The following is a 13699-nucleotide window of genomic DNA, read 5'->3' as shown; positions in this document are numbered from 1 at the left end:
ATTTATTTTTGGTGAGTACCAATTTTCAGGGAATGAGGAAAGCTTGTATTTTCATTGATATTTGATTTAGTGGTTTTGCCAAAGTCTGCATACAACCTGTTCAAAATTTGCAAATAGTTGGAACATTTAATTCACATGTTCCCACGAAATCCATGAAAATTAGTATCCAGCGAATATCAATGAATTCACAGTACTTGATTGTTCTATTTAGATTTTTTCTAGATTACAGATTTCACCCATTTATCTTTTCTAGTAGACTTAACAAACTTCAGTGGCAATAATGGTAGCTCTACAATGTTTCAACAATAAGAAAAATGAAATTATCTTCTGACACATGTTTATGAATCAATAATTACAGTATAAGTGTTCTCATGTTCTTTTAAATTGCCTTATTCCCGGACTGTAAACTGACTAATTTCTCATTACAGGGCTATAGAACTGGCTATTTATACAGATTACCACAGTTTAAACAAGAAGTTAGGAAGGAGAAGAATAACAGTGATGTAGAAATACCCCCAACATGTAGCTCATTTACATACATCATTGATGGTGACATAGAACACTCAAAATATGTGTAAGGTTTAGCAGATATAGGTTTTTGAAATTAGTCTAATTTTACTAAATACTGTTTCAACTTATGGTATGTCAAAACAAAATTCCATCCAACCAGATTGTGAATTTAAGGTCTTGTATTTGTACAGTTGATACTAAAAAGAAAATATGCAGTTTGATCAGATAGATCGTGGAACAATTTCACCAACTGACCATATTGTCATAATAGTGGAGCCAGAAATCGATTAAACCAAAAAAGGATAAATATTTTATTTAAATTTATACAGAGGGTATTAAATATTGTCTTTTTGATCTCTTTTGATCTTTAGTTTTAATAGAAAATGAGATTAAGATTTTAGCATTGTGCATTTTTGCTGTGTATCTTTGTATAAACATTTTACCATTTTGGGAATAGATTACTGATTATTTGCTTAAGTAATTAAAAAGTTGCCCTTAACATAATGGAGTGAGCTTTCTGTTCAGTATTATATGCACACATATCTGTATAGAATGGTTTAAATAGATTTCTAATGGACAAAAAACTGTGGCCAAAATTGTAAAATTGGCAATGAGACTTTTCTAAGTACCAAATATATGTACAATAGATAGTTAAATAGGCACATATATAATCTGCAATTTGAATAGTTACAAAATGGTAACATTGGATAGAAAGTCAGAAAAGTGGTTAAATTCTCAGCAGAGTTTTATATTTTACTCAACAATATAGCTTCTGCTTATCTGGCCTTGCGGTCATAAATCTTTCGAGCATGATTTTTGTACTCAGACTCAAGAATTAACCAATCAAAATACTGGATTTCATGTTGCGAGCATGATTTTTGTGCTTCGAGCACTGAGCAAAGTTTTATGACTTCAACCCCTGGACTACAATTGTTTGCACCTGTCATAAGTCAGAAATCTGATGTTCAGTAGTTGTCGTCTGTTGATGTGGTTCATAAGTGTTTCTAGTTTCTTGTTTTTCATATAGATGAGATTGGTTTTCCTGTTGTGGCCCTGTATAGCTCGCTGTTCGAAGTGAGCCAAGGATTCATGTTGAATACCATACTTTGACCTATAATGGTTTACTTTTATAAATTGTGATTTGGATGGAAAGTTGTCTTATTGGCACTCATACCACATGTTCTTATATCTATTTATTCATTTTCTTAATGAATTTATTTCAGATCACCTTTGAAATTAGCTAAAGACAGACAGAAGCAGAACTACAAAGCAGGCTGGTTGGTAAATTCTCCAAACAATTATGTGAGGCAAGAATTAGAAGAATCTGGAACACAGAACCCTAAGAAATATTCAAAGGTATGGAATAAATGATTTGGCCTTACCAGATATATAAACAACTATAGGGCACTATATGAGTAGAAGCTGGTTTTGTTTTTCAACATATAAATTGTATTCTAATCAAATTGTATGTTCACTGTGATGACAGGAAATAAGGACTGAGAAGTGTTTTGGATATTATTTTACTGACGTTCTTTTTTTTTTAAACATGGTTTAGTCCAGTTTGTAACTTCTCTGGACCTTTTTTCTCTCTCTCGATGAAATCCAATTTAATCCCATAAAACATGTGTGGCATGCATTTTCCTATATTAGTATACATATTTTAATAAAGAATACATTTGTTTTAGTGGATACCAGAAGAAGACGGATCACCAAATAGAAAGAGTACACAAATTAAGATTGAAAATCCCAATCAGTTTGCACCACAGGGAGCTAACCCAAAGGAGTTCAAACTTAAACAGAAAGAGGTAAGGGAGATAATGTGAACCAGAAACCCAAAAAGATGAAGTATACATATATCAAATGCTTAATATAATGAATGTACATGTGCATTTAGAATATAGATAAAAATGAATGGTTGAATGTATCAACTGATATCTGAATAATAATGTATTAGATGTCCAAGTGTTAATTTACCACTGAAATTATTTCAATGATTGAACTCGCTTTAATTTGTTATTTTTTCCGCCATATACCTTTGAAAAAAATATTAAAAAAAGAGAAATAAAAGTTAAGGTTGAAGCCTGTAAACTAGAAAGTTTTAAACTGGATATATAACACAGTTTGAACCTGTAGTTACATTTCAACACATGTGTGGTCCAGAACAACCAAAAGAGAAAAAACAAATTGTAGAGATATAACAAGTACAAATTGAATCTGCTCCAACCAAAATAAAAATTGTAAAATAAAGAATTGCTACGTTTGAAAAAGTGTAAATACAGAAATCAATGATAAATTTAGTGTGCCTTGAGTGGAAATTGATAATTTAACAGTAGCTCATTGATAACAGTAAAACTTGATATTTCTTACAGAAATTAGATATTCAGAAATCTTGAGTTATTACACTGAAAAAGAAAAATATTCATTAAGATGCTATGAGTATATACTGAAGATACCTAGCTCTTTTTTTCTCCAAACAAAATATTGGTAAAATAGATGTTATAACTATATCATGAAAAAGCTTTCACTACTCAGATTTTGTTATGCAGAAAAATATATTATTTTAATTTTAGATCAGAAAAGATTATTATGAAGAAAGGATAAGTGCAGGACCTCAGTCTAAGATTTTAGAAGGCATTACTTGGGAGGAGGCGAAAAAATTACAGGTAAGGTGTATAATCCATGTGTGTGTGGTTTCATCAGAAGCTTTACTACTGACCTACATTCCATTGACTCCATACATGTAGTGCAGCTTGTTTATAACAACTGTTACTTCGTTTTGTGTTGTTAGAGTTGAAATCATTTAGAATTCATTTTCATCATCGCATACTCTCATTTTTAAATTGCTTACTTGTAAATGGAATTATTATAGCTGGGCAGGTGAAATATTTTATAGTAAAATGACAGATTTACATTTTGTTATTGTTTTACATTAAAAATTAAATACAGGAAATACATATAATGATTGTGATTTATTGTAGTATGGGAGTATGAAAGAATAAAATAAAACTCTTCTTAAGTAGTGACTATTATAAATCTGAATTACCGCATAGATATTTCCAGTTATAATTCTGTATTTGTAAAAAAAGAGATAATACCAAAGATTCACACTTAAAATATTTCTGTATCAAAATATTCCAATTGTTAGTAAAAATTAATATCAATCATTTGTGATTCAAGATTGCTGAATACTCCCATACTACTTGGATAAATTATTTTGTGAATCTGTAAAATTTTCATATTGTGACTTATCTTATTCTAGACAGATGAACCTAAGTTAAGTATTTACAAAGGAACGTCTCTAATTTTCATTTATTTCCATTTTAGTGAATTGATGTGTTTTCACCAATTTATACTTTTAATTGCATTTCATCGATCATTCCATTAAATTCAAATTCATTGAGTTTGTTTGAAGTGTTGTGGAATGTAATGTTGTGAGTCACCTATGATGTGTAGTTGACCTAAATAAATTAAACATTTGGTCTGAATGGTCTTACTTTTATTTTGAAACACTAAAGATTCTATCATTATGCAGAAAGACTTTGTAAAAACATAATTAAATTGTCACACTTTTTAATGCCAAATTGTGATAAAAACTTATAAATTTTTATTTAAGGTTACCTGAAGCCAATTATTTTACAAAAATATTTGAATAGTTTGATTAAATATTTATATTTAAAATGTGATAACTTTTAAATTAAATGATATTAGAACAATGTCATGTTAAATTTCAAGGATAAACTGAATGAAAAGAAAAAGACATGATAAACCAGTGAAACAAATATTAAGTTAAATAAAATAATACCATTCAGACCAAATGATTGTTGTTGTTGATTTGTGAATGATTTAATTTTCTTGCCACAGGCCGAAGGAAAGCTTGTAAGTGTGGTTAATTTTATAGTTATCTCCCCTTCTTTAGCTAGTATACATAATATTACAGGGTGAAAATAGTTACTTACCTTATCTATTTGAAAAAAGTGTGATTTGTATTAATTTATAATGTAAAAAACATTTTTGTTTCTCTTACCAATTTTCATGGTTCAGAAATATTTTGAATATGGTACCGAGATATTTTCATAGTCATATTTTTGCTAAAAGAAAAAAGTTGTATTTGTTGCATGAATTGTTAGCAATAATGACATCAAAAGAAGCCTTTTCCAATGAAAACATTAAAATTGAAATATATGGTACCTGTTTAAAATTTAATTTGCTTTTTGTTGACATTAATTATTTTCATGGTACAGTAACTTTTTTTGCCCTTTAGTATAAAAAATCTAACCCTGGCATGAACCTCACTTTAAATAAATATGCTTTTGGTAATACATGAATATACAATAAAAATATATAAATATCTATGTATGTATATAAGACTTTATTCTATTATTGTACGTAAAATTTATTTAACTCCAAGGTTTGAATAGAATATATGATTTCTTCCATTCAACAAAAATTAATGCACATATTTTTCAAAGGGGGTAAAATTTGAAATAAAAAGGAGGGGGAATATTGTGCTTTCTGGACTGGAACAACTTCTCATTGCATATTTGTGTTAACATACCTTTACTTCTATGGTGGACTTGAATTGAATGCTGTTTATGTTATGGTGGCCAGCTTGTGAAATTACCTGATTATTGTGAATTCATTTACTTTCGTTGGTACCAATTTTCGTGAATTGAGGAAAGCCTGTCTTTTCATGGATATTTGATTTCATGGTTTCGCCAAAGCCTACATTCAAATCTACAAATCGTTGAACATTTAAATTGGTGGTTCACCAAGGCTTAGTACCCACGAAATTTACGAATAAATTGGTATCCAACGAATAATAAATAATTCACAGTATAAACAAAAGAAAAAGTTTCCATACTGACGGGTGACTTATTCCAAAAACAACTACACAATGCTTGATTGGAAAGTTGCTTCATTCCTGAATTTTTATGCACATAGGCATGGTTGCATGTAACTTAATTTTGAAAGTATAAAAAAGTATATATTAATTATGATCATACTATGAAAGAAAAGATAAATCTCTGTGCAAAGTATGATTGAATTAAATGTAACAGAAATTTTATTGCATTTTTGATGGACAATATTTACATGTAAATGTAGTGTTTTGTAGATGGTCATGTGTGTTTGCATTCTGCTTTATGTGATGATTGTCATTGAAACTGTAAATGAAAGTTAAAGCATATCTGAATATCTACATTTTTAGCTCACCTGGCCCGAAGGGCCAAGTGAGCTTTTCTCATCACTTGGCGTCCGTCGTCCGTCGTCGTACTTTTAGAAAAATCTTCTCATCTGAAACTACTGGGCCAAATGAAACCAAACTTGGCCACAATCATCATTGGGGTATCTAGTTTAAAAAATGTGTGGCGTGACCCGCCAAACAAAACAAGATGGCCGCCATGGCTAAAAATAGAACATGGGGTAAAATGCAGTTTTTGGCTTATAACTCAAAAACCAAAGCATTTAGAGCAAATCTGACATGGGGTAAAATTGTAAATTAGGTCAAGATCTATTTGCCCTGAAATTTTCAGATGAATCCGACAACCTGTTGTTGGGTTGCTGCCCCTGAATTGGTAATTTTAGGGAAATTCTGTCCATTTTCACTTATTATCTTGAATATTATTATAGATAGAGATAAACTGTAAACAGCAATAATGTTCAGCAAAGTAAGATCTACAAATAAGTCAACATAACCAAAATGGTCAGTTGACCCCTTTAGGAGTTATTGCCCTTTATAGTCAATTTTTAACCATTTTTCGTTAATCTTAGTAATCTTTTACAAAAATCTTCTCCTCTGAAACTACTGGGCCAAATAAAACCAAACTTGGCCGCAATCATTATTGGGGTTCCTAGTTAAAAAAATGTGTGGCGTGACCTGGCCAACCAACCAAGATGGCTGCCATGGCTAAAAATAGAACTTAGGGGTAAAATGCAGTTTTTTGCTTATAACTCAAAAACCAAACCTTTTAGAGCAAGTCTGACAAGTGGTAAAATTGTTTATCTAGGCAAGATCTAACTGCCCTGAAATTTTCAGATGAATCCGACAACCCGTTGTTGGGTTGCTGCCCCTGAATTGGTAATTTTAGGGAAATTTTGATGTTTTTGGTTATTATCTTGAATATTATTATAGATAGAGATAAACTGTAAACAGCAATAATGTTCAGCAAAGTAAGATCTACAAATAAGTCAACATAACCAAAATGGTCAGTTGACCCCTTTAGGAGTAATTGCCCTTTATAGTCAATTTTTAACCATTTTTCGTTAATCTTAGTAATCTTTTACAAAAATCTTCTCCTCTGAAACTACTGGGCCAAATAAAACCAAACTTGGCCGCAATCATTATTGGGGTTCCTAGTTAAAAAAATGTGTGGCGTGACCCGGCCAACCATCCAAGATGGCTGCCATGGCTAAAAATAGAACATAGGGGTAAAATGCAGTTTTTTGCTTATAACTCAAAAACCAAACCTTTTAGAGCAAATCTGACATGGGGTAAAATTGTGTATCTAGGCAAGATCTAACTGCCCTGAAATTTTCAGATGAATCCTACAACCCGTTGTTGGGTTGCTGCCCCTGAATTGGTAATTTTAGGGAAATTTTGCTGTTTTTGGTTATTATCTTGAATATTATTATAGATAGAGATGAATTGTAAACATCATTATTGTTCAGCACAGTAAGATCTACAAATAAATCAACATGAACAAAATTGTCATTTGACCCCTTTAGGAGTTATTGTCCTTTATAGTCAATTTTTAACAATTTTCCTGAAATTTGTAAATTTTTACTAACATTTTCCACTGAAACTACTGGGCCAAGTTTAATATAGATAGAAATAATTGTTAGCAGCAAGAATCTTCAGTAAAATAAGATGTACAAACACTTCACCATCACAAAAACATAATTTTGTCATGAATCCATCTGTGTCCTTTGTTTAATATTCACATAGACCAAGGTGAGCGACACAGGCTCTTTAGAGCCTCTAGTTTTAATTTGATTAGCTGAAACAAATACACAGGGAAGATACTCAAAAAAATATTTGCGGTTGTATTTGTATTTAAAAAGGCTTTTGCATTCAATTATTAAAAAAATTTTTTTTTAAATTGTCTCATTAATAGACAACATCTACAGTATGCAATATCTGTCTGCATTGAACTTTTGGATTCCATAGTTCAGTTCATCAAAGATTTATTAAAGATGAGATGAAGAGCAATTTTCCCCCTAAAAAATTGATCTAAACTGAAAATTATTTACCATAAATTGAGCCTATTAACAGTTTCAATGTGATTGACCCAAATGAGAAGAATGACTTTAAAATTGGTTTCCATGCAGACTGTATAAAATGACACAATTACATATTTATTACTTAGTTGTCATATTTCACATATTTAACATCTCATTTTATAAATCATATTTTATTCAACATTTAACATTTCATCACATGAATTCATTAATATCATATCATTTAAAAATAACATTTTCGTTTATAATTTTACTATCCATAAATGTACATTTGTTTTAATTTAAATCAGTTGTTTCACATTTTAATATGAAAAGTAATCATTGTAAAGCATCAATCATATAATACATTTAACTACAGCTGTACAGGTGAAATGATGGATTGATATATATGTTCAGAGATTTACTAACATTCATTGACACATTTGTGGATGGACTTCAAGAAAGAATAGATTCCTCAGATATCAAATTTGAAGATACTGCAGTCGTACATTTTCTGTAGCATTTTTTTTTTGCAAAGTCAATTGTAGGGGAAGAAATATTTAAAAACAAATATTAAATCCTTTGCTACTGTAACACCCCTTGGATAAATGGTATTTCCTTTTTACCCCCTCCCTCTTATTTCTCTTCTTCAATCACCTGTGTCTTCTTGTATAGACTGTTGTTCAATGCTTCTTCATTTACCTTTTTGTTGAATATAACTTTTTAATGTATATTTTTGGCTTTGGTGGGCTAACTTTCAACTCAAAAACAGATTCATATTGCAACTGTTAAAAATCATATTTAACAAAGATGATATTACCTGTCAGAGTGTAGAACTACATTTAGTAATTTCAGAATTTTCTATTCTTATAGACACCTGCAAGAGCAAACTCTAAAAAGGAAACGGGTAGACTCTGATTAAACTGCAAATTAAAAGTGTTTTTATTAATTGATGATATATTGAATTACAGGACGGAGATTTGAGTATGGTAGGGGATAATGTTATAGTATATGGTGCTGCATCTAAAGGCATCATCCAGAGAGACCAACAACATAATGTACAGGTGTATAAGACACAGTATGCTGCCAACCCCTTCGACAGTATCAATGAGGAGGAGATAGAAAAGTACAAGATAGAGGTGGAGAATAGAGGCAAAGGAGAACCAGGTTTGTTGTTCTGGGGTTTAAAGACGAAATATTAGTAGTTGATAAGGAAGAAGATGTGGTATGGTTGGCAATGAGACAACAAATGACAGGACAGGGTGTTAACAACTATATGTCTTCAATAAAGAGCAAAAATCATACCCATCAGTAAGCTAATAAAGGCATGGACATGACAAAATAAAAAAGAAATATTCAAAAAGAAAAACCAACAGTTTGAGTTATTCTACAAATGATAAACAAAAATGGATTTGGCGGACTAAACCTAAATACAGGCACCTGGCTTGACACAGGCATATAAAGAAAGTGTGGGTCTTTCGCTAAACAGTCACCCTTTGCAAAGCGTATTTGTTCTTCAGGCAAATTAGTCTTGAATAAGGTTAATGCATTTTGTCAAAATTTTCAGCACAAGGTGTAAATGTTAGAAAAGATGAAAAAAAACCACCAAGTTTGTTGATATATTTAGATAAAAATTATCTTTTTTTTAACAGTGCCAAAAAAAGCTTTACACTCTAAAACCACTTTTATTATGAGGATGTACTCATTTAAGTTTGAACACTGACCTATTTACTAAATTGCCTATATTTGACTTTGACTTTAGCAGTAACAGAAGATTTGTCACCAGGACCTGATGGTAAATTGATATCTACCATGGAGCGTATGCACATCATACAACAACAACAAGTAGAACCAGAAACTAAACCAGAAGTAGAGAAACCAAAACAAGAAGGTAATTTATACCTGTGATATATACCTATTGTTGTATTATATTACCTTACCTTGTAAGAGATTGTTCCTCTTCAAACAAACACAGTAATCACCTTATGTTACTTTGGTTTCATCTTACCAAGATTTGTAAGCCTGTGTGCATGTACAAACTGGTGACAAGTTGCCAAACGATATTTTATTTGACAACTAGGATTTTTTTTATGAAAGAAGAGTTGTAATCATTGAAATCTGGGTTGTCTACTGGTATAATACTGGACACTTTAAACTATTCTGGGTACATTTTTTTTTAATTACACTTACCTAGTAAAGGGAAACTAGAAACCCATAGTTTTGGTCTAAACTAAATGTCTTCTGAATTTGCATGTTTATATCCAGTTTCAGTATAAATGGCAACTCAATATTCTGAAACAATTTTGATGTCAAATAGACATGATAGAGACATAATTGAATATGGACAAATTAGAAATTGCTGTTTGTTTGGATAGGGAAAAACTTACACATGTTTTGATGTTGTTTAAATGTTTCTTGTTAGTATAGATCATTTGAAAATAAGTTTCTGCAGTCTTAGTAAACCTAAGTATATTTTGGGAGAGGTTCTTTATTAAAATTATTTCTATTATTAATATAGTGCTGCTGATTAATAAGCTTTTACCTTCAATTAATTCTCATGTAAATAAGGAAAAAGAGTTTAAGAATTCATTTTCCAAACTGCTTTTCAATTAACAAATAAATTGTACTGTATATTTGTGTTAGTTTGACTTCTCCAAGATACTTTTCTGTGAAAACAAAATTATCAAGATAAAGAAGACTGTGTTTTCATTATCAGAAGTTTCCCTCTTTTTTTTTTATATATAATTTTAACCTTTGACCAATATAACAAAATTGTTTATTTCATTATACCTTTATTTAAACACACAAAAAAAATAATAATAATAATAATTTTGAAATAATTCCATCAAATTGAGTTTGTTTACACTTTTTATTTCTGTTTGTTAGTCTGAAATTAGATATGAATATGAAAAAACAACTAAAAAATTATGACGGTCAAACTTAATTGTTGTATTTTCATGACACAAGGGTATCATGGAGAAGTATTTAGTTGTGTACATTTGTATGTGCATGTTTTATTTTCATTGTTACTGCATGTTTGTGTAGTTCCTGTAGAAACCAAACGTCAGTCGTCTAACACCTCTCGTAGTGAAGAAACCACCATTGACGATGTGTTTCAATCTAACTACCCTCCTGTTTCACCTACGTCACCTACAGAAAACAAAGGTAGGTTCACGTATTTTGTACAGGTATTCCACCAATATAAGTTTTCTTTGAGAACACATGTGGTCAAATTACATTTCCTTTTTTTTTTTAAACGAAATGAGATATATTTGAAATGATCAATTATTTGTTATAATAGGATTTCTTTTTGTTGCTAGTAGTACACAATCTATGTTTTATAATAAATTGAATTTATTATTTTTCCTTGGCTGTAGATGCTTTAGATGTGATAGACATAAAAAAATCTTTGTTATTTTACTTATGTCAGTTGGAAGATTTCACCTCAAACTTTTTTCATGTGGAAGATATTGATTTAAATGTGTTCCACATGAATTATAAGTGCATTTTACATACGTGTGTTGATGAGTCCAGTAACTTTAAAGAATGAAATAGCTAATGGTGAATCAAGGCTTAAGAAATTAGTTAGAACTTTCTGATTCTTTTTAAAAAAAAACCTTTACATATCTGAGACAAGATATCAGTGATTGAAATTAAAGCAGGGACAAGAAATTCAGATTGATTATAGTAATTATAAAGATGCAGTTTTGTTTTGACTAATTGTGACAAAGTTCATTATTTAGCACTACTGTAAAGACCCTCCCACAGCTGATCCATTTCATTTTTCCAATAAAATATCAATCTATGATAGCTGATTACACTTTGTCAGCAGAAATAGGCAGGATTCAACTGACATGAATCAGGATTTTTTATGTGTCGAGCTTAATTGCATGCATTTTCTAGTTTTTCTTTTATTCTTTCTTTAATTTCAGGCTTTGGTTATGAATATGTAATAGATTTGCTTTTTTTTTAACATTTCATTTTGCATTTTCTTAGTTATGTCTCGGAAAAAGAGACCTCAATCTAAAGAGACAAACATAGATGATATATTTGATGATAAGTATAATGGTGTGTATTGTTGTTAAAATATGTTATCACTCATCAGCCAGATCAGTAATATTATATTGTACAGCCAAGAAATTCACATGATTTTTTTAAATTTGAAAAAAAAATTATGATAAATATATCAAAAGCTCATTTTGAACTGATTTTTACACATGATAGATTTTTTTTGTAATTTAAGTGTTTCAAAAAGATTTCTGTTAAATTCTTTTATGATTTTTATTTGTTTTGAAATCATCTAATCTTGTACATAATTTTCCCAAATTTATTAAGGAATTCAAGCAAGACCCCCTCTTAGAATTAAGCAGGAAGTTTCATATATATTAAATTTTGCTGTTATAAAATTATGAATCATAAATGTTAAAAAGAAGAAAAAAATACCAAAGTTTGTAATATGGTAGTAAATTGATTAAATGTAGGTTTTTTTTCTCTATCAAATAGAGTTTTAAGGAATTTTATCACAAGACATATATAAACTCAAGTTCAAGGTATATCTATAAAAGACTTATAAGCGGTTATATTATTTGTATTCTTTGACATTTAGTCAGGAGTAAATATTTCAAATTATAACATTTTCTATATATTTTATAACAGCTTCCTAAAAATTATCATGCTTTAGAAAATATATTCTGTAATAGCAAACACATTCAGAAATACAGACATAACCACATAGACAAATAGAAAATTTGATAATGAAACAATATTAATAAGCAGATCTGATTGCAAATGAGACTACTGTCCATTGGAGACCAAATGGCATAAAAGTTGGCTAGTATATGTCATTGTTTGGCTTTCATCCTTTAACTTTTCTCATTATCATAGACTTTCCAGGTAGGTAATGAGGAGATGGTGAAAATAAAGTCAGTAATAAAGCCTTCTGTTTAAGATCTTAAAGATGCATTTGTGATTCTGACTGTCAGATCATGAAACCCCAGATAATTAATCTCAATGCAAAACTGAAAAATGCCTTTAGTAGTGACTTGAGTGAATTAAGATTGCTGATTTTCAAAGTTGCATGATTACTGATCTGGCTTAGTCATCATGGTGTGAAGGTTGTCCACACGGTATTGGTGTTGTTAACAAGCAGTGTTAATGTGTAGTGTTAACAGAAATGAGTAGAGAGTTAACAGAATTAAGGAGCGTTGGTTTAGGTTAGCACAGACACAGATTTAGTAATTAGTTTGTAGAATTGCACTGTTTAATACGAATTTGTGTTACATGTACAATTCATTGATAATCAGTTTACGGCAAGAAGTTGTTCTCCTAAGTGTTCCGTTGTTTATGGAATGATTTATGTTAAAATCCTGCATGATGATTCCTAGAAGTGAAAAAAGGTGATTTGTTAAAATTATAATTACACACATACCTGAAAAAATCTGCTTCAAAATTACCACAATTGATAAAAATACTATTTGCAAAGATCAAAACATGATATGAAGTAATTTTGGATCATCTGTAGGTGTCAGGATTCATGATTAAACAGTATATCTATCTACTAGGATATAATTATTTTAATGGGTACCTTTTTTTTTAAGGTGGGAACATTGAACTTTCTTCGATACTAATTCATGGTGTTTTTTTTTAATAATTTTCATGTGAGATATAAAAAAAACATGTAAAGAAATGAGAGGCCTCAATTGTTTGCAAGTAAATGTTATACAGCTAGCTATAGTCTCAATCTAAGTTTAATGCTGCTAGTATAATTGACTATTTGGAATCAAGGAGTTTCAATTGCAAATGAACTTATTAAAAAAATCATTCACTGCTCTGATTTTGTGTTTTTTTGTGTACTCAGTATTTTAAGCTTTTTTTTTATTTATGTTTTTTTCTTTCCTAAAACTCAGAATTAGTCAGTTCATCGAAGGAAACATTGATAGATGATGTGTATATAGAATCTCAAAAATACATAGGT

At 30.1% G+C, this 13699-nt stretch overlaps 1 protein-coding gene across 19 annotated transcripts in view; it reads left to right on the top strand.

Annotated features, from left to right (window-relative positions):
* LOC134715511 (gamma-adducin-like) overlaps positions 1–13699 on the top strand; it is a 53711-nt gene that overhangs the window by 32544 nt on the left and 7468 nt on the right. For 6 of the 19 annotated variants that reach the window (XM_063577720.1, XM_063577730.1, XM_063577718.1 and 3 more), the window contains 10 exons: positions 429–574; positions 1734–1866; positions 2196–2315; positions 3081–3173; positions 4372–4386; positions 8697–8892; positions 9488–9616; positions 10771–10890; positions 11722–11793; positions 13632–13697. In XM_063577720.1, the coding sequence (XP_063433790.1) occupies positions 429–574; positions 1734–1866; positions 2196–2315; positions 3081–3173; positions 4372–4386; positions 8697–8892; positions 9488–9616; positions 10771–10890; positions 11722–11793; positions 13632–13697 (1090 nt within the window). Of the gene's footprint in view, positions 1–428; positions 575–1733; positions 1867–2195; positions 2316–3080; positions 3174–3769; positions 3785–4371; positions 4387–8696; positions 8893–9487; positions 9617–10770; positions 10891–11721; positions 11794–13631; positions 13698–13699 lie in introns of all 19 variants that reach the window. The other 13 variants (XM_063577733.1, XM_063577729.1, XM_063577732.1 and 10 more) reach the window with 9 other exon arrangements.

Source organism: Mytilus trossulus, chromosome 4 (genome assembly GCF_036588685.1).
Source record: "Mytilus trossulus isolate FHL-02 chromosome 4, PNRI_Mtr1.1.1.hap1, whole genome shotgun sequence".
Taxonomy (NCBI): Eukaryota; Metazoa; Mollusca; class Bivalvia; order Mytilida; family Mytilidae; genus Mytilus; species Mytilus trossulus.
The sequence above is the reverse complement of the archived record's forward strand: the minus strand, read 5'-3'. Positions and strand labels throughout refer to the sequence as shown.